The sequence below is a fragment of the Corapipo altera genome, unplaced genomic scaffold (genome assembly GCF_003945725.1).
Source record: "Corapipo altera isolate COAL_440 unplaced genomic scaffold, ASM394572v1 68, whole genome shotgun sequence".
Lineage (NCBI taxonomy): Eukaryota > Metazoa > Chordata > Aves > Passeriformes > Pipridae > Corapipo > Corapipo altera.
In genome coordinates, this window is record NW_020884919.1 from 2209028 (window position 1) to 2231873 (window position 22846).

Genomic DNA, 22846 nt, shown 5'->3' on the forward strand with positions numbered 1-22846 from the left:
CCCCCCCCCCCCGCTCCATCCCCGCGGGCTCCGGCAGCGCTGAGGGCGCCGGCTCTGAGGGAAGGGAGGGAGCTCTGAAGGTTTTGGGGGCCCAAGGGCTGGCGGGAGGAGGGGCTCGGGTGCTGAGGGGGGTTCGGGTGAATGAGGGTCGCTGGGGTGTGGGGGGCGAGGCGGGGGCTGAGGGGAGGGTGTGCGGTGGTTCCTGCCCTCGGGGGAGGGAGGAGAGGCGGGAAAGCGCCGCGAGGGGAAAAGGGGGGAATGGTGAGGCCGGGACAGGTAAGGCGGGCAGCACCCCCAGGACCGCCCTCCCGAGCCCCTCGGCGAACCCTCAAGGCCCTCAGGGAACACCCTCCCGTTCCCTCATGGTCCTCACAGACCCTCCCAGCTCCCTAAAATCCACACCCTCCTCCTCAGAGCCTCCCCTTGTGCCCCCACCCAGACCCTCCTGGCGCTCCAAAATCCCCCTGTCAGAGCTCCTACCCCGCCCAAGCCCCCCATGGATCCTTGCAAACCCTTTAGGGACCCCCATTCCATAACGGGTCCTCTCAGTCCCGTCCCCCCCCTCCAAACCCCCCCTCAGAGCCCCTCCCCCCCCCCCGCCCCCCCCCACAGCTCCTCATGGACCTCCAAGCCCCTCAGGACCCCTGCGTTCCCTCATCAGGGTCCTCACAGACCCTCCCAGCCACCCAAAATCCCCTCCCTTAGAGATGCACCCCCCTCCCAGTCCCCAGACCCTTCGTGGGCCCTCTCAGGGTCCTCACAAACTCTCCAAACCCCCCAGACCCCCCCCCCAGCGCCGCCCCCCCCCCTCCCCCCCCCCTCCCATGGCCCCCCAAACCCCTCAGGACCCCCCCAGTCCAATGAAGCCCCTCAGAGCCCTCCCAGTCTCTCCCCTCTCTGGTCAGAAACCAGCCTCAGGTCCCACTCAAGACCCCCATTCCCCTCAGCCCCCTCCATAATCCCCTGAGGATCCCCCAGATCCCCTTCATAGCACCCTCTGGCATCCCTAATTCCCTCAGTGCCCCCCCAAAATCCCCCTCAGAGCCCACTCCAAACTTCCCAATCCACTCCTGACCCCTCCAAGGCCCCCTGATCCCTTCAAGATCTCCCTAAATGCCCCTCTGGGGTCATTCAGAGCCCCCCAGTCCCCTCAGGAGCCCTGCAAGTCCCCTTCAGAGCCAGCTTATCCAGAGAGATGCTGTGTTATTGTTATCCAAAACACCCTAAACATTCATTAAAATAAATTAAAATTAAGCACAGACGAATTCAAAATGCTCTCAGTGTTTTGGGTCTAGCAAGGCAAACTGCACTGTTATTTAAGAAAAGATGTTCTTTACAGGTCTAAGTCCTTAAAAACAGCCAACATCTAAGTACAGTTTCTGGTTAAGGTTATTTGGCGAGTCATATTTAGTGTAATCTTTATGTTTTCTGCCTTCTTTCAAGATGAAATCTGCAATGAGTAAACGAAAGCTGAAGGACACCTGTGGAGCAAGTGCTGAGTGCATTTCACAGGTCAGGAGCAGCTTTATTCATGACTTTGGGTTTGAGTTAGGGAATTTTCCATCCTCTGCTACCCACACAATTCCATGTTGGGTTTTTTTTTTTACTGGACCAGTTAAAAAGACTTGTACAGGTACAGGATGTAATTTCTGGGGCTGTAAATGGGGTTTGTGTTTCTTTCAGCTTCTCACCTGATTGCTTCCTTCAAATGTTACAGTAATAATCTGCTTCTTGGATCCTTAATAAAAAAAGTTAAGGGATGCCCTTGTGCTTTTGCAGCTGTTTGTGGCAAGAGATTTGCATAAATCTATTTTTATCTAATTAGGTTCTTTATTTTCTAGTTTGTAGGGCAAATCAGAACCCAGGTGACTTTTTTTTTTTAGCAGCTGCCAAATGAGTTTTCAGTTTGTTTGTTTGTTTAGCCTTTTATTCTTCTGTTTTCTGAAAGTGGCTGCTTAAACCTGTGCTGCATCTTTCTCAGTGATCTGTGACATTTCCATCTCCTCCTTTCATTTACCTGTAAAATCTATTTATGGCAGGAAAGCCTTTTCACTTATGAAGGGGCAATGCTGTTCAGGTTATTGATTTAAACACAGCAGATCTGGAAATTAAATCAGTGAGACTTCAGCAGGACAAAAAAAAATAACTGTAAAATCAGGCAGCTCCAGGGTGGGTCCCTCCCATTTTAGAGGAACATCACCTCACTAACACTCTGCAATTTGATCTGGAATTCATTGGCACTGAGCACTTAGATTGGACACCAGATGTTGTAAAAGGGTGGAGTACAGAGGTGGTTTTGGGTTGCTTAAGTAAAGTAGTAGAGTCCTTTAAATTCTTAAAAATTGGGATTGCTGCTAATGAAGGGGCAGGGTGAAATCTGCTGTGGTGCTCTTTGGGAATTGAAGATACAACTGTAACTAGCAAATGAGCTGATGTAATTCTGGTGACACACTGATACAATTTCCCTGAGTTTTCTCTTTTGTATAATATTTATACAGTATTCTGCCCACTGCAACTTTATTTTTACTTTCAAGACCTCCCTGTCAGCAAATATTTCCATGTTACAGGATACTTGTAACACCACAAACCTGCACATTTCAGGATTATTCTGTTGCTGTATTTACACTATTGGAACGTTCTGGTGTTTGCAGCACCAAAAATTCTTCTTGGGTAAAAGCAGATAAATTCTTATCTTTGTAGGTGCAAAAAATTCTACGTGAAAGGTTCTGTCACCGCCCCAGTGCCACTGGGAAACTGTTTGGGATTGAATTCCAGTGCAGGTGAGTCAGCAGCCTCAACTACTGAGTCATTTCTGATTGAACTACAGGAGGAAAAAAAACCCAAACCAGGTGAAGTCAGAATCTTCTGCTGCATCTGCTTTTCAGAATTATACTGGCTTAAATGACCTGCAGCACAGTGCTTCTAAAAATTCTTTGCCTCAGATTTTAAGAGGTTTTGTCCAGTTGGTCCTTGCTGGTTTTGTCAGGCTCTGAGTTTTGGATTTCTTGTCCTTGTCTCACACCTGTAATTCCTGGAACAACTTTATTTTTTTTCTTTTTTTTTTTTTGAGCCTGAAAAATACTTTTAGTGCACATTCTGAAGCTTTGTTTAATGGCCTGGCCAAGCAAAAAGTTAAATTCTCTTGCTGTGAATCTTTATTTTCACTTCACTTTTCCCCCTGTTTGTTGGTAAGCTGTGTAGAAACTAAATTTAAACTTTGGATGGTTTATAGAATTTAAATTTAAACTTCTTGGGTTTTGAAGTAGAAACTCATATTTAAAACAAACCTGCTTCTTGGGGTCACCCAGATGTGGAGGTGAGAGTTAGGAAGAAGTGACTTGCTGTGACAGGAGCACTGTCCCAATCCCAAACATCTTCCAGATGGGGGTCAAAGTCTGCAAAATAGCAACTGTGTATCTAAAGAGCTTGTTTTCAACCATCAGTTTTTTCTCCAAGAGTAACTTTGTGCCAGTGGAGTCACCTGATGTGAGCACTGCTTTCTTTAACAAGAGAGAAAGTCAACACTGATTAAAAAGTGTATTTATTTCTATTTATATCCTTCCCAGCTCTTGCTTTTCCTTTCCCAAGATGGATCAGGGCTCTTGGCTGTAATTCACCCTCTGTGCTTTACTGTGTTACATTTTGCAGGGCCTGAGAGGAAGCTGAAAGTGTAGCAGGTTTTCTCTTGTTCCCTGAGTTTTCCTGAGTTTCAGTGAATGTTTTCTGCTCTGAGGTTTTCATCCTCTTGCTCTTTCCATCACAGACATTTGCTGGAGCTGCTGAAAAGAACCACCTTGCATGGAGAGAGTAATTCTGCCCTCATCGTAGGGCCCAGGGGATCAGGGAAGACCACGGTAGGAACACCCATTACAAGTTCATCAAATTAAGCAAATCCAATTAAACACGACCTGCAGGACCCCCCTGAAGTCCTGGGAGCTTTTGGAGCTGCATTTTCATCTCTGCCTCTTTTTAAAGGAGTGGTTCCCATCTAAATTCAAAACATTCCAGGACTTCTCCAGGGCTAATTCTGTGGAGCAACAATGGGGAGAAATGGGCTCCTCGCAGTTGTCTTTGCAATTAAACCCACCTTTTGATCACTCTGTAATTAACCTGCTCTTTCTGCTGGGCCCCCACTGTAAAAATGACTGAAGAGGCATCCAAAAGCTGTAAAAATCTCTATAAATAATGACCAGGTGTCTCAATCCTGTTAAAAATGGATTGACATTCCTGTCAAGGAATGTTGTTACCTAAATGGCCAGGAGGTAGCATGTTGGTGGTTGTGGTAAGTTGTAGGTTTGTATTTTAAAGGAACCCCCTTTTATTTGAAGCATGTGAAGGGATGACATGGAACTGAAGTGTTTTATCCTTCAGTGTTATCACTCAAGTCTTTTATGTTTGCATCAATATATAATGTGCTAAATAGATTGGCTGTTAGTGCAGGAGGTATTCAAGATGGAACAATTAGAAAAATTCCACTGGAAGTCTTCCCAAGTGGCCTTCAGGCTTTTAAAGAAGTTGAATAGAAACAAGTTCAAAGATGTTAAACATATCCAGGCTGACACCAGTCACCCTGTCACTCTGTTGGCCACTTGTTTTGCATTTCCAAACCAGTGTTGTCACCTTTTCCTGTTGCCCAAGATGCTCCAGAGGAAGGATAACCCCCCAAAATACCATGGAGTGGTGGTGGGGAAGGAATTAATAAACCAGTGGCAATTAATCTTCTCATAATGAACTTCTGTATTTTTTTTTCTTCCCAGTTATTAAATCACCTCTTAAAACACCTCAGGGGAATGAAACAAGTCAGAGGGGACCTCTTGGAAGTTCACCTGAATGGCAAGTAACTCAGCATGGATCCAATGTTATGTTATATCCAGTTCTAATCCTGCATATCCTCAATATTTCTGCAGTTTGGTTTCAGCAATTTGCTGTGGCCTCAGCTCTTAAATGACCTGCAGCACAGTGCTTCTAAAAATTCTTTGCCTCAGATTTTAAGAGGTTTTGTCCAGTTGGTCCTTGCTGGTTTTGTCAGGCTCTGAGTTTTGGATTTCTTGTCCTTGTCTCACACCTGTAATTCCTGGACCAACTTTATTTTTTTTCTTTAGCCTGAAAGATACTTTTAGTGCCCGTTCTGAGGCTTTGTTTACTGGCCTGGCCAAGCAAAAAGTTAAATTCTCTTGCTGTGAATCTTTATTTTCACTTCACATTTCCCCCTGTTTGTTGGTAAGCTGTGTAGAAACTAAATTTAAACTTTGGATGGATTATAGAATTTAAACTTCTTGGGTTTTGAAGTAGAAACCCACATTTAAAACAAAATATGTGAGCTCCAAAATGCCTCTCTTTGTGTTCCTCTGTTCAGAGGCAACTTCTGTGCTTTGAGTGACCAAATTAAGTAACTTTTTAGATATGGAAAACTCCTGTCTAGCCTGATTTTTTTTTTTTTTAAAAAAAAGGCTGGAAAAAGAGGGAGAGAGAGAAGCTCCTGGATGAGTTTCTAGTGGGAGAGAAGGAGATCTGCCAGTTCTTCACCAACATCACTTTATTTCAGGGCTCCTGCAGACGAGTGACAAAGTGGCCCTGAAGGAGATCACCAGGCAGCTGCAGCTGGAAAACGTGGTGGGGGATAAAGTCTTTGTGAGTATCTTCACTCAATTCCCTCAGAAAACCCTTGTCTGGAAAACTGGCTTTGTGGAATGCTTGTTCCTTGGAGGAGGAGGAGGAAAGGACAGTCTCTCTCAGCAAGCCCCTAAATGGACCAAAGTGAAGCACTCCCAGGAGACTTTATTCAGAGGGGGTGGGGTATTTTGTAAGCATTGCTTTTAACATTTCAAGAGTTAGCAAGTTAACCAACCAAAAAAAGCAGGTTCTTTAGGTGCACTGGTATTTTTAGTGCATAAATATATATGCAATCTTTTTCTATTTCATAGGGAAATCTGCCCAGGCTTCCTTGAGCTCTCGTTTTCAATGGAATTTCCATTAAAATATTTCCTTCTATTGCCCTTCTCCCAAAGATAAACTCATTTACATAGGTGCTGAATTCAGTCATGAAGATGAAATCTCATTTATTTGAGTGTGAAATAACTGGGGCCACACTGATCAGAGCTACCAGAGCTTGCTGCCCCTTACTCAGGGAGTGTTCTGGACTTGCAGGAACCTCCTTCTCTCCATAGAAACATTCCCTTTTCTTCTGGAACTCGCATTCAGGGAGTAAATTGGCTTCTCTGCCCCCCTTGGCAGGGCTTGTGGTGTTGGGTTGTAGTTATTTCCCATCTCACAACTGGTGTGTGAGGTGAGAAATGCAGTGTATGTGTGTAAATCTGTGTCTGACTGGAGCAGGATGGTCACAGTTATTCCTTGTTTTGTCCTTTCATCTCTTTAATGAAGCTGCAAATTAAACCAAAACCTGCTCACCCTCAGTGGAACACAATAGGTGGCACTTTTTCCACGTGTGTGGCTGGAAAATGAGGATGCCACAGCTATTTAAGGGAAGATGAAGCTACTTGTAAATTTAGCCTGTTGCAGGCATCCTTCTGATCACTGATTTTTGCCTGTCTGAGGCACTTTGGGGATTTCAGGCTGAAAAAAAAAAAAAAAGGTGGATGGATGTGGAATTAACCCTTATTTTTCTTGCTCTGAAGGGGTTTTGATGATACAACCTGAAGTGACAGAAGGTTTTGGAAGGGGGTGGCCTTCAGTCCCTGCCTTGAACTAATTGCAGTTAAACAATTCAGAGAATCCCATCCAAAAGAAAATCTCTTTTTCTTCTCCGTGCAGGGCAGTTTTGCTGAAAACCTTGCGTTCCTCCTGGAAGCTTTGAGGAAAGGTAAAGAAAAATAAAAATAAACCTTTGCTGTGAATTTGTTGTGTCCTCCCCTGTGGCCAGAAACTCTGCTGGGCAGAACAAAGTCAAACCCCTCCCAGTTCTTCGGTGTGTTCTTCTTTGTGCCCCGTGCAAGGAGGGCTTAGTTAAGAGTTAAAGGTGTAAATATGTCAATTATTCAAGCTGTAATTAGTGAAAGCTGTAGAGGGGGAGCTCTGCTGGTGGAGTTACCTGCTGGCTTTCCAACTGCTCTGCAGGAGACCGAACCAGCAGCTGCCCAGTGCTGTTTGTCCTGGATGAGTTCGACCTGTTTGTCCATCACAAGAACCAGACCCTGCTCTACAACCTCTTTGACATCTCCCAGTCAGCACAGACTCCAGTGACCATCATTGGGCTCACCTGCAGGCAGGTAAGAGACTGCACCTCCTCTTTCCTTTCTAAAGTGCCTTCTGCCTTACCTGGAGTGTTTTCTCCTCTCCTGGAATGGTGTTTCATTCCCTAAGTGACTTTTCTAAATTAAGACTTTTCTCATTTTCTCACTTTGGAGTTGGGAAGGATATGACAATAATAATAATTTGTGCTGAGAGCAAACATCAAATGACCAAAAAAAAAAACCCCAAACCTGCAGAGCCTTCAGTTTTACTGCAAGAGGAGCAGGTTTCCATTTCTAAGGAGACTTGTCTCCTATTACACTGTTTTATATTATATTATATTTTACTCTTTGGAGGAGCTCCTGGGCATTTCAGCTCCTTGGTCAGCAAGAACAGACTCGTTCTTGCCCTTTTTAAGCCTTACAGTGCTTAAAAAAGATTCCTTGTCCTCAGGCCAATGATTTCAGCACTTCAATGGGGCACTTTTCCTGAAATATTGGCACGTTCAAAATGGGTTCAGGATCCACGTTTAATGTCCTGTGATATTTGGATTATGTGATTAAGCATCTAATCAATTTGCAGCACTGTGGAAACTTCATAAAGATTAAACTGTTTTCTGCATTAACTGGGTTGCTGGTGAGGGAGAAAAATAATTAAGATATTTCATCAATGCTGAATTTGGGGGTTCTCTGTGTTCAGGTGATACTTTTGGAGTGTAATTAAGGAATTCTTCAGAGCTGCCCCACAGTTATGGTGAGAGTTGTTTCTGAGGGTTTTTTTTTTTGCTCTTAAGTGTTTTTTTTGTGTTTATTTATTTTTTTTTTTAAGCTGTATTCTCTCAGCCTGACAACAGGCACGTGGTGTGACCACACAGACAACTTGCCTGGAGTTTGGGATGAAATGTCTTGATTCCAGGCTTAAGGAGCTGAGACATTTCCACAATCTCTGGAGCAACGTTGCAGGGTTTCCTAGCAACTGCTGATCCTGTGTGATGTGGGGCATCACGTGGGCTGGGGAAAGGGCTGTCAGGCATTTCCAGGCACATCAGTTCAAACAGTCAGCAAAGCTCTTCTTGGAACATCTGAAGCCTGAGAATTTAATAATTTTATTTTTTTTCCCCAGCACCTTTTACTCGGGTATTTTGTCTGTACTGTAGCAAAGAATGCACTGAATTAATATCCTTTTTTAATTAGTGGTTTTCCTTTTTTGTTTAAATCAAGGATATCCTGGAGCTCCTGGAGAAGAGAGTAAAATCAAGGTTCTCTCACAGACAGATATATTTGATGAATTCCTTTGATTTTAAACAGTACATTAAGATATTTAAGGAGCAGCTTTCCCTTCCTGCTGAATTTCCTGACGAGCCTTTTGCACAGAAATGGAATGACAATATTCAGGTATTTAAAGCTTTCTGTACTTGGCTCCAGTAAAAATTCTACACAGTTTATAAGTGTAAAGCTTTTACCTAAGATTGGTATTTCCTTTCACCGTTTGAGTTTATGGAATAAATTAAATTATGATAGAGAATCACTGCTTACTGGAGTTTGGAGGTAAAACAGTCACAGAAAGTTGGGGTTAGACCTGAAGAACTGTATTGTCACCCATAAGCTGAGCTCTTTCAAAGAATCATGAGCTAACTCTCATTTTTCCAGGTGAGTATAAAATGGAGATGATTTAAATATCACTTTGTTTTTACTCTCTAGCATCTCTCAGAGGATAAAATTGTGCAGGACGTGCTGCAGAACCTCTTCCACCACACCAAGGACCTGCGCTCGCTCTATTTCCTCTTGGTATGTGTTTGGAGAGATATATATTTATTTATTTATATATAAAACACCTTCTTTCTTTACAGCAATCAATAAACAGCTCTGGTGGTTTTCCCAGCAGGGTTTTGGCTTCTTGCAGCTTCATCAGTGCATTCTGTGTCAGTGGATGTGGGTAATTCCACCTCCTGTATTCCAGGTGCCTTTGTGAGGGTGTCCTGTTTAATTCAGGCCTTTGGGTGTTTGACTCTTTCCAAGGCTTTCCATTCATAAAGCAAAAACGTAGGTGAAATACTTTCAAACTGTTTTTTCCTTTCTGATATTCCTTTTGGTTTCTGCTGAATCCTAAAAGCTGCTCATGTGGAAACCTGCTTTTTCTGCCATTAAGTCAGCTGTTGCATCCAAATATTCCTCCTCTTTCACTAAATCTGTTCCTGCACTAAACCTTCTTTTTCTTCCTGCTAAACCTGCAGCCTTGTTCTTCCCATGGAGGAGATGCTTTTGCTTCCTTTTATCACTTCCAGGATCAGATAAAATCCCTTCATGATGAGGCACCACGTTGTTTCCCAGAGCTGGTTTCCTGTATGGAGCAATCCAGGGAGCCCACCTGCAATCCCTGATTCAAAAAATGGGATATTAATCTCAAATCTTGAGGTGCTGGAGGCAACTAATCCATAGAAATGCTGAGCTGGAAGTTAACTCTGATCTCCCAAATGTTGTCCAACATCAGGGGCCTGAGGAAGCTTCCAGAAGTTTTATTGGTAGTTTGGAATGTTCCCAGTTATCTTAGTGGGGAGAGAAGGAAAGGCTCCTCACTGGGTGGGGGGAAAAATGGCCCTGGGAAGACTTCCATGTTCAGTAAGTAGGAGGGAATGCTGGCAGGGAACTTCCCCCATCACCACAATTCCAGATTGTTTCTAATCCAGGGGAACCCCAGTCTGTCCCTGTGGCCTGAGTGGAGGCTGAGAGTCAACTTCCCAATTTTTTTCTGCAGCATGGTCTGAACTTTCCCTTTGGAAAGGGGTTTTTTCCACTCTGAAATCATTTTTCCAGTAAAAGCATAAAATACAGATAGGAGCAGGGATGAATGAGGAGTTCCTGGACAAACTCTGGAGAAGAGAAGGCTCTGGGCAGACCTGAGAGCCCCTTCCAGGGCCTACAGGGGCTCCAGGAGAGCTGGAGAGGGACTGGGGACAAGGGATGGAGGGACAGGACACAGGGAATGGCTTTAAACTGAAAGAGAGCAGTTTGAGATGGGATTTGGGGAACAAACTGAGGGTGGGGAGGCCCTGGCACAGGTTGGGCAGAGAAGCTGTGGCTGCCCCTGGATCCCTGGGAGTGTCCAAGGCCAGGTTGGAGCAACCTGGGCTGGTGGGAGGTGTCCCTGTGAACAAAAGCAGGTGTAAAACAGTTGTCAGTCCTTCTCGCAGCAGTTGCTGAAGTCCATCCATGGCAATGGATCCAAACAGGTTCCTCAGGGTTTATCTCCTCCAGTGGGGGGAGGCTTTGAAGTTTTAAGCTTGGAAAACCTTCCTGGCAAAGGGTTGGGGGGTCGTAACTCCAGCTATTAGTGAGGTTTTCAATACCTTAAGGAATTCTATTCCTTAATGTTTCCAGTAGGTGACCGTGGGACAAAGGCGTTGCTGCGCATCCCGTCTCCGGGCAGGAACTGTCTGTTCCTCGGGAATGGGGTGAGCAGCGTGTCCTGCTTGTTTGCAGATGCTGGCTGTCAGTGCAGTGACCGTGCACCACCCCCTGCTCACGGCTGCAGACCTGCAGGAGGCCAGCAGGCAGCACAGCACCGACTCCAAGGCCAACATCGTGCATGGTAAAGCTCAGCCTCTTCCCAAAAAAACGCCTCTCAGGAGACAGGGAAGTGTCAGGTCTGCCCCCTGAAATCCCCCCCGATGCAAGAGACAGGGATAACCTGAGCTCATACATCTAGGGATAGAACTGCCAAATTATATACTTAATTTTCTTGCTTTTTCGTGGAAACTACCCATTTCTTAACGTTCTTGCTTCAGACACGTGGAAAACAAATGTTCTCTCCAATTCTGGATTATTTTTTTTTTACATAATGAAGGTAAATAACACAAATGGGTGAGGCCTGGAGCATAAAAAACCCAGAGGAACAGATGCAGTGAGTGAACAGCTTGTGCTTCTGATGTGCTTAAGGGGAATCCTGAGGGCTCTTGTCTTTCCCTGCAGGTTTGTCCGTGCTGGAAATCTGCCTCATCATAGCCATGAAACACCTGAATGATGTGTACGATGGAGAACCCTTTAACTTCCAGATGGTTTACAATGGTGAGAGCAATCCTGAGCTCCACAGACACCAAATCACTCCCTGTCCCCTCACTAATCCTTCTTTTCAAATCTGTTACTGGCACAGAGTTCCAGAAGTTCATCCAGAGGAAAGCACACTCCATGTACAACTTCGAAAAGCCAGTTGTCATGAAGGTGAGCCTGAAATGATATTTTTTCTTTAATTGTGAAGCATTTAGAAATTCAGAAAGTGGTTTTATTTTCTAGAGCACAGATGCAACCCCGGAAGGGAATTGGGGTGTTTTGGGGCTGTGGAAGGATGCTCTGCTCCCAGCAGGGAGTTTGGGAATGTCTGGCTCCTGGCAGGAATGACTTCACCTTCCCTTCCTCTAGGCCTTTGAACACTTGCTGCAGCTGGAGTTGGTGAAGCCCCTGGAAAGGCCGTCGGCGCGAGCGCAGCGGGAATATCTCCTGATGAGGCTGCTGCTGGACAACACCCAGATCATGGATGCCCTGCAGGTGTATCCCAACTGCCCCACGGACGTGAAGCAGTGGGCAGCCTCCTCCCTCAGCTGGCTCTGAGCTCCTGGCACAGCACAGCTCCAGCAGGGAAGTGCCAGTGCCAGTGCCAGGAACGTTACCCACAGGAGTGTGTTCGGATTAATGAATCCTTGGAAGAAGCCTCCTGTGCTGATCCATCTGGGATGGATTTGAAGGAGAACTACGCCGATGTTGTCTCCCAGTGGCCAAAACTGTGACTGACTCCAAGGCTCAGGTGGTTTAGCTCGGCCCGGTGCCAACTTCTGCTCATTGCACACAGTCTCCACTTGGAGAAATCCAACTCCTTGGAGTTTCTCCCTCTGGATCCTGGCTCAGGACACGGTGCCCTCCCCGTTCCGGTGTGGCCCTGGCAGTCCTGCAGCACAGCCACACCCACCCACCTGTACTTCCCCTCCTCAAATCTCACTTGACCTGGAAAATTTACTCAATTAAATCTGTAATCACAGCAAAATTTACCTAATTAAACCTCTTAATCCCAACAAGCTTCAGCTGCAACTGGTGGTTTGTGCCACCTTCTGCTGTTTCCAACTGAAGTGTGATGTGTGACCGGTGCATCCCGGCACAAGGACGGTTTGGGAATGCCGATGGAGCACTGCCCTGGACTCTGCTGTCAGCTCTGGGGTGAGGAGCCCTTTTTGCAGTCAAAGGGGTTTTGATTTTCCTCTTTGCTTCACACAGGTCCTGTCTGCACATCCCGAGGGGCAGAGCAGGGAAAGAATCCTGGGATTCCCTGGGCTGGAAGGGACCCAGATCTCCATGATCCAGGTCCTGTAAGCGATGCCACCGCTGCACACTTTATATGAGATCTTCCTGCAGCAGCTCTTCTCCAGGAAGGAAAGTGTGGATTCAGCCAGCCCCAATCTCCCTGTTTGAGTGGAGCTCATGGAATTCCAGCTGGCCCTGTAAAATGGGAGGGGTTTATCCACTGCTTCCTGGGGAGCTGGGGGACAGGCAGCTCTCAGGGAAGTGGCTGCTTTGCCCATCCCTGGAGAAGGAAGAGGCAGCCAAGCCCTGACCTCGGGCTGCAGCAGTGGGAATATCAGTGGCAGTGTGTGGAATTCCCAACACATTCTCCTGGCACTGCCCTGGGAACAGTGTCTCACCCTCCTCAATGCACTGCAAATAGGGATAAAAACCAAGGGATAAAATATAGGGAATGCTGGAGTGTGCTGACACCAGAAGAGGTGAGTTTTCCCTCAGAAGTGCTGGAGTTGAGGCAGATTCTCCCTTTGCTTCTCACCGTATTTGACCTGTAAGACCTTCCCCTTCTCTTTTTTTTTTTTTGGCCACAAAACTCCCGTTTTGGCTCGAGAACAGCCCCACCTGCTGAAAACCAGTTCAAAAGGAGGCATTTGCAAGTCAGAGTAGTCACATTTTTTATTTTCCCGTCGGGGGAATAGGGCAGAGTATACATTTGTATTTGTACAATATTTAACAATCACTTTATTGAGGGTTGGGGAGAGGGGTTGGTTGGTTTTTTTTTTTAGCACTTGCAGAAACCCAGCAAGTACCTTTTGACAGTAGTACAACAACCTGTGCCCAAAAACACTGACAAATACAGAGAGGAAAGGTAAAGAAATCGCTCCCCAAACTCGAGGGGGAACGAAGAGGAGATGGACTGAAACAAAATGAAAGGAGGAGGGAGAACAAAAGCAGTTCCTGCTGGTTGAGTATCTGAGGTAACAGATGTTCCATCAAGGATGCTACTGGAGTCCTGTTGCCCATGGATGTGTATTGCAGCTTCCTGTGTTTTGTACCACAAATGTCTTACAAGAGGTTCGAAAAGCCGGAGGAGGAGCAGAGGGGGGGCCCTACCGGTGGTGTCAGTGCTGAGGTGAGCAGGACACGGCTTGTCACACCCAGAGCTGGCCTTGGAGCACTGCACCCGCCTGCCTTGGGTGTTTCCACGTTTCTGGTGTGGTTTGGGAATAGCCCAGGAATGCCAGCGCTGGTTGAACACCCCCCGTGGGCCTGGGCTGAGCGTGAGCGGAGTCGCGCACGACGGGGACAGGAACTTCTCAGCCTCTCACCCAGAAACAACACCTGGGGCTCAGGGACCACTCCAGGGCCATCCCTGGGCTTGGAGCCAGGGGACAGGCAGGGACAATGCCACACTATTCCCTAGCACCAGGCTCCCTGGATCCTGCCCTGGCAGCTCAACTCAGTCACTGCTCCAGAAGCGAAAGCAGAATTCATGTCCAAACCCCTGTGGGAGCAGCTGGACAGGACAGCCCAGGGGAGACCAGTCTGACCAGTTCAAAAGCATTTCCAAGGAGCAGCCTGTTCTCAGGGACGCTACATCACGCTGTTAAATCCCAGGAAATGGGAGCAGGACAAGAACTGAGCTGGGATAGCCAAAGGCAGAGGTACAAGTGCTGTGAGAACCCGAGTTGGAGGGAAACACAAATGATGGACATTCTACACGTGATCAGGGTTTGCATCAGATCTCAGAGAGCACAGAATTAAACTCTGTTCACTCCAGTTTTGCTCCTTGGGAGCCCAGAGGTCTCAGGGAGTACAAGTGGGTTGGGATTTGTTCAGAACTTTGTTCCTGTCCCGTGTGTGTGGGAGGTTAAGTTAAAACTGGATTAAAAAGGGAAGTGACACAAATGTCACAAAGTGGAATTCTCCCCCTTCCCAAAGTCCCCTTGGAGCGGGTCCCTCAGGCACAGACGTGACCGACACAGCCCTGGGTGGAACATCAGCCCTTCCCTCCCTCCCTGTATCCATCACATCCCACTGTTCCCAGGGCTGAAGTCCCCTCTCAGGGCTGCACAGATCCACGCTCCAGCCACCCTTCCGTGAGCTCCCACCTGCACTGTTAAAGCTGTTTTCCAAAGACACGGACTGGACAGACAGGGAGAACACGGACACTCAGCACACCAGGGGCCGCTGCCGGCTCTGCGCTCCAATTCCAACATTTATTGTACCTGGAATTTTGGGTAAAGGATCCAATAAACGTGGTGAGCCAGCACTGGGAGCAGCACTGCGGCACCCAGCTCCCAGTCACCCTAATTCCAACGCAAGGTGTGACATCCTGAACTCCGGCGGTGGGGCTGGGAAAGCCACTTCCATGTTTTTCCTCATTTTTGGCGAGTCTGTGCTGTGGATATTTGTTACCTCGGAATGGTCGTTGCATATCGTGAGCACAACTAATTATCCCTGAAATTTCGCATCTGGAAGCCGGAGCCAGAACTCTCTGTGTGACTCCAGGATAAACCTGTGGATCACAGGGAGCGTGAGCTGCGCTCCTGTGGGATGGCACAAGCTTTGAGTGGAGGGAATTGCAAATATTCCAAGCAGAGAGCGAGGAACTGGGGGGGGGGGAACTGAGCTTCCTGAGGTGATCCTGGAACAGGGACACAGCCCCCACTGTTTGCTGGGACAGGGAACACGCGGCGACCTCGGCGCGAACATAAATAGGAAAAAAAGAGACTTTTTTAAAAAAAAAAAAAAAAAGAACAAGAATTCAGAGCTTTCCAGTGTCACAGCTCACAGAAAATTAAAAAAAAAAAATAGAAGTCATGCTTAAGTTTTCAAATCTTCCTCAGACACAGCAAACCTAAATAGTATCAGTTAAATAAATGGATGAGATACTCTGGGAAACAGAGGGAAAAGCTTTCAACTAAAAGAGGAAGGAAAATTTTCTCTCAATAAACAGCACTTTTTTTTTTCTTTTTTATACACAACAAGCGAGTACAAGAAAAGGCTAAAAAACACGGCTCTGGGAATGGCCATTCCTGGGGGCACCTTCCCCTTCTTAAATAACACAGGGATCGGGAATAACATCATTTACAAAACACGGAGCGGTTCATTATCCCAATTAGTGTTGTCGACGATAATTTAGGAGGTGGAACTGAGGTATACCTGGTTTTGAGGGAGGTTAAAGTAATACTTGGAAGCCTCTTTGCTCTATCCCATCGATTCCTCTCGTTTCTGTACACGGAACAGCAGCACACGGAACATTCACAAGCTGTGTCGTAGTCGCGTCACAACGAGTCATTTTGATAGAAACGACGACGAATGCAATAAAAACAAAAGTTACCCTTTTTTTCTCGGTTTGTTTTTCTTCTTCTGTCGTTTTTGTTTTTGTTTTTTTTTTTTAAATCTGAAATGAAATGGTTTTTTGTTTTTTTTTCTTTTTCCTTGATTTTAAAAAAAATAACAGCAGTTCGTTTAAGGAATTAGTCTCTTCTGCCAGGGATTAAGAAATCGGGTGTCAGTGTTTAAAACGCTCGTTTAAGCCCCGACAGGTCCATATTCTTCATGTGAGTCCCTCGTCGGCACGTGAGGGGTCCGGTCACGTCCTTCAGGTGTGAGCAGGGAATGCAGGAAGTCTCATGGATCCACGCCGGGGAGGAGGAAGGGGCAAACAAAGGAGAAACACCTCTTGGTGATGTTCCAGAGAGACTTACCATCCGCTCTTCCCGCCGGCACGGCAGCGACGCCGGCAGCCCGCGCGCTGGAGCAGCTCCGCCGAAGAGTCCCGCGGTCACTTCCATGACCAGTGCAACTATCATAGACTGGATTCTTTGGGAGGAAAGTCCACGTTCGTCACCATTGTGACCACAGTCACGATGTCCTCTGTGGTTATAATGTTAGTCAGTTTTTGCATCTGGATGATCCTCTCCTCCACGCAGCCGGCGGAGAGCCGCGCCTCGGCGTCGTGATCCCAGCACTCCTCGATGGTCTCGCACAGCATCGCCATTCCCTGCGGGGCCGGGGAGAAACGGGCACACACCGAGTCAGGGAGGGGTCACCCAGCTAAAAAAAAGGCATTTAAGGTCCACCTGCCAAATGTGAACCCTGGTGTCCAACGGGACGCGGTGCCGGATTTGGGTTTGATGGGACAGGACGCGGCGTCGGACTCGGGTTTGATGGGGCCTGGGGTCTGCTTTGCTATATTATTATTTATTATATTATTATTATTATGTTATGTGTTACATTATTATGTACTATATTATTCTTTCTGATATTTAAACAACACACAGCAGTGAGCAAACCCTTCCCCTGCAGTGCTGCAGTATCATCACAGCACTCCAGAGGTGAAATTCTTCAGCCATCAAGTGTCACTTCAGCGAAAAGTAACTCAGGAATCTCTTCTTTCCCCCAAAAACCTGACAGAATCATTTTCCAACACTCAAAGAGTATTCTAAGATGAAGAACACACTAATCTGCAGCCCATTTAATTCCTTCTAGAATTATTAAATTCTCCCCAGGACACCCCACGGGCTGGGCAGGATTTGGGCAGGATTTGGGGCGGTTGGTTGGTAACACTTACAGAATGTTTCTGCCAACACTCCCTCAGGACAGGCCTCTTCTTTTTATGGACCACCACCTCCTGCATGTCCTCCAGGGAGGGGTGCTGGCCGATCTCCTCCTCAAAGGGCAGCATGTACTCGTCCACGGGGCCTGCACAGGGAAAAGGGGTTCAGAAGGATCCTGGAATGGCTCGGAAGGGACCTCAAAGCCACCTCGTCCCACCCCTGCCAGGGGCAGGGACACCCTCCTGGAGAAGTTGCTGGGACACACAACATCCCAGCCCAGGGAAAACACTCACACTCACTCAGTGGAATTTACTGCTTGAAAGACTGACTCAAAATGCAACTTTTCCAAAAACATTTTGGAGCCTTTTCCCTTACCCTTGGCTAATCCTGACTTGTCCCGGCACCCACACGAGATTTCTCTTTCAAAACACTTGTAATTCGTGCTTCAAACTGAACCTGGGGCTGAACTCGGAACAAACCAGGTGTATTAACTCCAAGAGTTCCACGGGAATTGTCTCAATTTCTTACCAGGGAAGGCAGGAGGATTCCACGTGTCAGAACGCTTTTCCTGGGCTGCCAAACCCTGGAGAGACTGAAGGCCGGTGAGTTCTAACCACCAGCTGATCCCATCTGCTCACACACACACACACACTGCATCCCTCCAGCTCTCCCAAATCCCAGGGAATGATCCCCACATCCCAGCTCTCCCGAATCCCAGGGAATGATCCCCACATCCCAGCCCGTGCCGTACCGTCGGAGGCCGTGCAGCGCGAGGCCAGTTCCCAGAGCACCAGTCCCATGGCGTACATGTCGATCCTCAGGAACGCGTCCCTTTGGAAGTTGATGGCTCCTTCCAGGACCTCCGGGGCCATGTAGCGCCGGGTGCCCACCTGGAGGGGCGGGAGACACCACGGCTTGGACCCAAGCATGGACACCCCACGCTCCAGGAATGGCCAGGATCAAACATTCCCGTGCCTATCCCTCGCTTAGGACCGAATCTTGGAAGTTTCATCCCTTAAGTTTCTCCACGTTAACGAATAAAACATTGTAATATTCTTATCCAAATCCTTATCCAGCGGGATAAAATAAGGGGGAGAGGCCACGCAATGAGTCTGAGGGGGAATTTTTCTGGATGCTTGGAGATTCCTGGGAATAAATGGGGATTTACCTGCCCGTGGGTGTCTCCTGCAGATTTTCCAGCCTCAAACTTTAGAGCCAGCCCGAAATCAGCAATGCAGGCGGTGAGGTTGTTCTTCAGCAGCACGTTCTTGCTTTTGATGTCCCTGCCAAGGTAAAGAGAAGACCCCAAAATTAGGGATCTGGAACAGGGGATACTGATGAAATTCTAAGGAAAAAGGAACATCATAACCCGGCATTATGGTGTGGAAGGTAAGGAGATGATAAAGAGATAATTTAAGCAACAATCAATATAAATGCTATTATTTATAATAATAAATGCTATTATATTTATAATATAATAATAAACATTTATAATATATAATATAATGTATAATATAATATCTATGTATTATAATTTTATATATAATAATATAAATTTATAATATATATTATAAATTATATAACATTGATTTTTATATAATTTATATATAGATATAAATATTTAACAAATATAATATATATAAAGAATTGATATAATATTAATATAAAACAAAGAACATTATATGAAAGGTAAGAAAATTATAAAGAAATAGGTAATTTAAACAATTAATACAAATATTTGTAATATAATATATATTACATTATATATAATATAAATAATTATATTATATATACTATAATCAGTACTATACATTATATATAATATATATCAATTATATATTGATATATAATATCAATACATTATTATACATTATATAGAATTTATATCAATTTATATATAAATGTATATAACAGATACATAAAATATTTTATGTAATAATATAATAAAACAAAGAATGATTAAGAAATAGATAATTTAAATGAGAATACAAATATTACTTAAAATATATACAACATGTAATATATATTATATTCATGTAATATTAATTTATATATAAATATATATAAGTACAATATAGAATAAATATATAAAATAATAGAATATTAATAGAAACGATATAACATTTATACTATATATAATAAGGTACATGTATATATTATATATAAATATATAAATATGTATAAAAATACATATAAAATATGTCTATAAATATTATATATAAAACGATGTATATATAATATATATATAAAAATATATATAAATATATACATGCAAAATATATGTAGTATATGTTATATAATATAATATATAATGTGTGAATATATAATATATATTATATATGAATATATCATATATAAATATATTTTATATGGATATATAAATATTATATATATTTATATATAAATATATAAATATATATAAATATGTATTGTATATATTATATATAATTCTATATAATTTTATTATAAATAAAAATGAATACAAATAAAGTAGTAATAAACCCTTGGATCACCCTTTATTCTTATGGGAACAAATAAGACAATAACTGGGGCTAATGTTGTGTCTGCTTTTGGAATAAAGGATGATGGTTCTGAGGATATCTGGATCCATGGATGCATGGACAGCAGGTGCAGGGGCAGTGCCAAGGCAGCTGGGATTCCATGTTAGGAATTAATTAGGGCCTGGCCTGTGCCTGCTGGGCCAGCTGGGAACAACCCCTTGGGAAGGGGCACCGGGATGGTCCCTCCCAGGAGCCACAGAGCCCATCCCTGGGGCTGCAGAGCCCATCCCTGGGGATGCAGAACCCATCCCTGGGGCTGCAGAGCCCATCCCTGGGGATCCAGAGCCCATCCCTGGGGATCCAGAGCCCATCCATGGGGATGCAGAACCCATCCTTGGGGATGCAGAGCCCATCCCTGGGGCCGCAGAGCCCATCCCTGGGGATCCAGAGCCCATCCCTGGGGCTGCAGAGCCCATCCCTGGGGATCCAGAGCCCGTCCCTGGGGCTGCAGGAGTACCTGTGGGAGATGGCGGGTTTGTGGCCGTCCTTGAGCCCCGGGATGTCCTCGTGCAGGTAGGCCAGGCCCCGCGCCATGGTCTGCGCGATGTGGCACAGCTCCGTCCACGACACCACGTTGGCCTTCAGGAAATCCGTCAGGGAGCCCTGCGGGGAACAGGGAGAGCGGCCACGGGGGCCGGGTCAGGGCTCGTTCGCTCTGGGAACACCCCGGAATCTTGGGGAACAGTTGGAGGGCCTCTGGCTGACAGCCTGTCCTTCCTTGGGGACAACAGCACTGGCACAGAGAAACACGCTCTGAAGAAATGCAGAGTCAAAATGGTTCAACACAAAACACTGGATGTATTTTTGGATAATCCTGTTTGTGTTTCTCGCTGTTTATCGCCACAGAATTCATCTCTGTGGCTTTGATTTTAGAGATCATCAACTAACCCAAGGAGAACAAAAACAAACCCCCACGAGCTCTGCAAGGTGGGGTTTGTTTAACTCACAGGTTTGTGGGGCATATCCACAAATACCCTAAAAAATATTCTAAAGAGCAAGGAAAAAAGGCGGAATTAATTTTTGTTTGTTTGTTTGTTTTCTGGTAAATCCAACCTGACAACTTTCTCAGCTGTCTGAAAATAAACTGAAGTCATTTCACACCCAAACAAAGCGACCGGGGAGCGAGAACTGTTTTAGATTTTGTGTCTTAACTGCCTGGATTCCACGTTTGTGGAACATTCCCGGGGCTGCTCCTGCTCTGCAGGTGCCCTGGTGCCCTGGGATCTGTGCCCACCTTCTTGTGGAAGGCTGTGATGAGCCACAGGTCCACGTCGATGCTGCTGCCCCTCTTCGCTTAATCCATCCCATTTATGTTTCTCACTGTGGTTCTCACAATAAAATCGATTTTGATTTTATAGATTTTATAGACTATCAACTCTTGGCACAACAGAATTCACCTGTGTGGCTTTGATTTTAGAGACTAACCCGAGGAGAACAAAAATAAACCCCCACGAGCTCTGCGAGGTGGGGTTTGTTTAACTCACAGGTTTGTGGGGGACATCCCCAAATATTTTACAAAATATTCTAAAAAAAGAGTCTAAAAAGCAAGGGAAAAAGGCACAATTAATTTTTGTTTGTTTTTTTGTTAAATCAAACCCGACAACTTCCTCAGCTGTCTGAAAATCAGCTGAAGTCATTTCACGCCCAACCAAAGCGACCGGCGAGCGAAAACCGCTTTAGGTTTTGTGTCTTAACTGCCCGGATTCCACGTTTGTGGAACGTTCCCGGGGCTGCTCCTGCTCTGCCCGAGCCACAGGAGCCCCAGGTGCCCCGGGCTCCGTGCCCACCTTCTCGTGGAAGGCCGTGATGAGCCAGAGGTCCACGTCGATGCTGCTGCCCCTCTTCTCGGCGCCGATGAACTGCAGGATGTTCTCGTGCTTCATGCCCGGCAGGCTGTAGATCTCGTACTCGTTCTGCCACGACTGCTTGTCCTGGGACACGAGCACAGAAACCCCGCTGGATGCCAGGGAAATGGGGGCCTTTCCAGCAGGAAACCCCCTCCCAGCATTTCGGGTGCACCTGCAAACCACCTGGCCAAGAATCCGCGGGATTGCTCCCGGAGAACGAGGACCGGCCGTGTTTCCAACACCGGCACGTTTCTGCACCTCGGGTAGCAGTGGGTGGGGTTGGCTTAATTATTAATGTCATTAATCATTAATGCCATTAATTAATCCATCCCAACAGCACCACGTAGGAACACTCATATTATTCTTTAGCTTCAGTGGATCTCACAGCTCTGGGCCCAGTTTAAAGCCAGGCTCTCCCAGGGCACTTTTTGGGAACTGAGTGTTGTCTCCCTCAACATTTCGTTGCCCCAGTCCCAATTCCAGGTTTGAATTCCAGGCCTTTCCTGCTGAACACAATTTAATTTGATTATTAACTAGCCAGGAGATGTGTTTTCCTGTGTGCTTCAAGCTGTTGGTGCTCCATGTGTGTTTTTATGAGTGGAGACACAAAGTTTATATTTCAATATCTCAATGATATGTTTTTGTTTCCTGTTAATTCAAATTTCAACAACAGGCATTAAAATATTTATTTTAGTTCAATTAAAACCCTTCCTGCATCTTTCACACCTCAAAGACATTTCGGTTTGGGTTTAGAAAATTAAGTAAAATCTCTCACTGGGGCAAGAGAAGCTGGTTTAATGGGATGATATTGGGAAGAATCCAGTATTCCAAGAATTCCTGCTCACCTGGATGGGGAATATTTTCACTGCCACGTATTCATTGAGGAGCTGAGCTTTCCACACACACCCAAACCTGCCCCTGGCTTTGATCTCCAGGAGCTGCAGAGGCTTCAGACCCATCAGTGGGGACGGTGGGGGAGGCCCAGGATCCTGGAATTGAGGGAAAACGGGAATTAATGAACTCTGCTGGGAATGGGATATCCAGGACAGCACCACAAATAAAGGCTGGGATCCCAGGAGACACCGGGATCACGGAGCCAAACCCTCACTGCAAGGGATTCCCCAAAAAACAGAAACAGTGGGAACTGGAATGGGATGGGAAAACATGCTCATGGATGGGCAAGGGGGCATGGAACACACCTGGATAACCAGGAGGGACAGCAGCAGAAACTAAGGAATAATCTTAACTAGGTGGGAAAGCACAGCAGAAATCTAGGAATTGTCTGACCAGGAGGGAAAGCACAGCAGAAATTAAGGAATTTTTTAACCAGGAGGGAAAGCACAGCAGAAATTAAGGAATTGTCTGACCAGGAGAGAAAGCACAGCAGAAATTAAGGAATT

The 22846-nt window shown here is 45.8% G+C and overlaps 2 protein-coding genes across 4 annotated transcripts in view; one reads left to right on the forward strand and one right to left on the reverse strand.

Moving 5' to 3' along the window:
• Positions 1 to 990: 990 nt before the first annotated feature.
• Positions 991 to 12253, forward strand: ORC4 (origin recognition complex subunit 4). 2 transcript variants are annotated; one of them, XM_027656193.1, is made up of 13 exons: positions 991 to 1512; positions 2701 to 2780; positions 3764 to 3854; positions 4758 to 4833; positions 5546 to 5631; positions 6772 to 6820; positions 7075 to 7226; positions 8496 to 8582; positions 8889 to 8975; positions 10668 to 10776; positions 11157 to 11252; positions 11338 to 11405; positions 11604 to 12253. In XM_027656193.1, the coding sequence occupies exons 1-13, from the start codon at positions 1444 to 1446 to the stop codon at positions 11790 to 11792; spliced, it is 1239 nt and encodes a 412-aa protein (XP_027511994.1). In that variant the 5' UTR covers positions 991 to 1443; the 3' UTR covers positions 11793 to 12253. The 2 variants fall into 2 exon arrangements, with proteins under 2 accessions (XP_027511994.1, XP_027511993.1); XM_027656192.1 differs by having other exon boundaries at positions 993 to 1512; positions 8409 to 8582.
• Positions 12254 to 13122: 869 nt separating this feature from the next.
• The window catches only part of ACVR2A (activin A receptor type 2A), a 48950-nt gene continuing 39226 nt past the window's right edge, over positions 13123 to 22846 (reverse strand). For both annotated transcript variants that reach the window (XM_027656190.1, XM_027656191.1), the window contains 7 exons: positions 22292 to 22435; positions 21387 to 21530; positions 20057 to 20202; positions 18207 to 18321; positions 17790 to 17928; positions 17053 to 17183; positions 13123 to 16482 (listed from right to left, as the gene is read on the reverse strand). In XM_027656190.1, coding sequence (XP_027511991.1) covers positions 16288 to 16482; positions 17053 to 17183; positions 17790 to 17928; positions 18207 to 18321; positions 20057 to 20202; positions 21387 to 21530; positions 22292 to 22435 — 1014 coding nt within the window. In that variant the 3' untranslated portion in view covers positions 13123 to 16287. The remainder of the gene's footprint in view (positions 16483 to 17052; positions 17184 to 17789; positions 17929 to 18206; positions 18322 to 20056; positions 20203 to 21386; positions 21531 to 22291; positions 22436 to 22846) is intronic.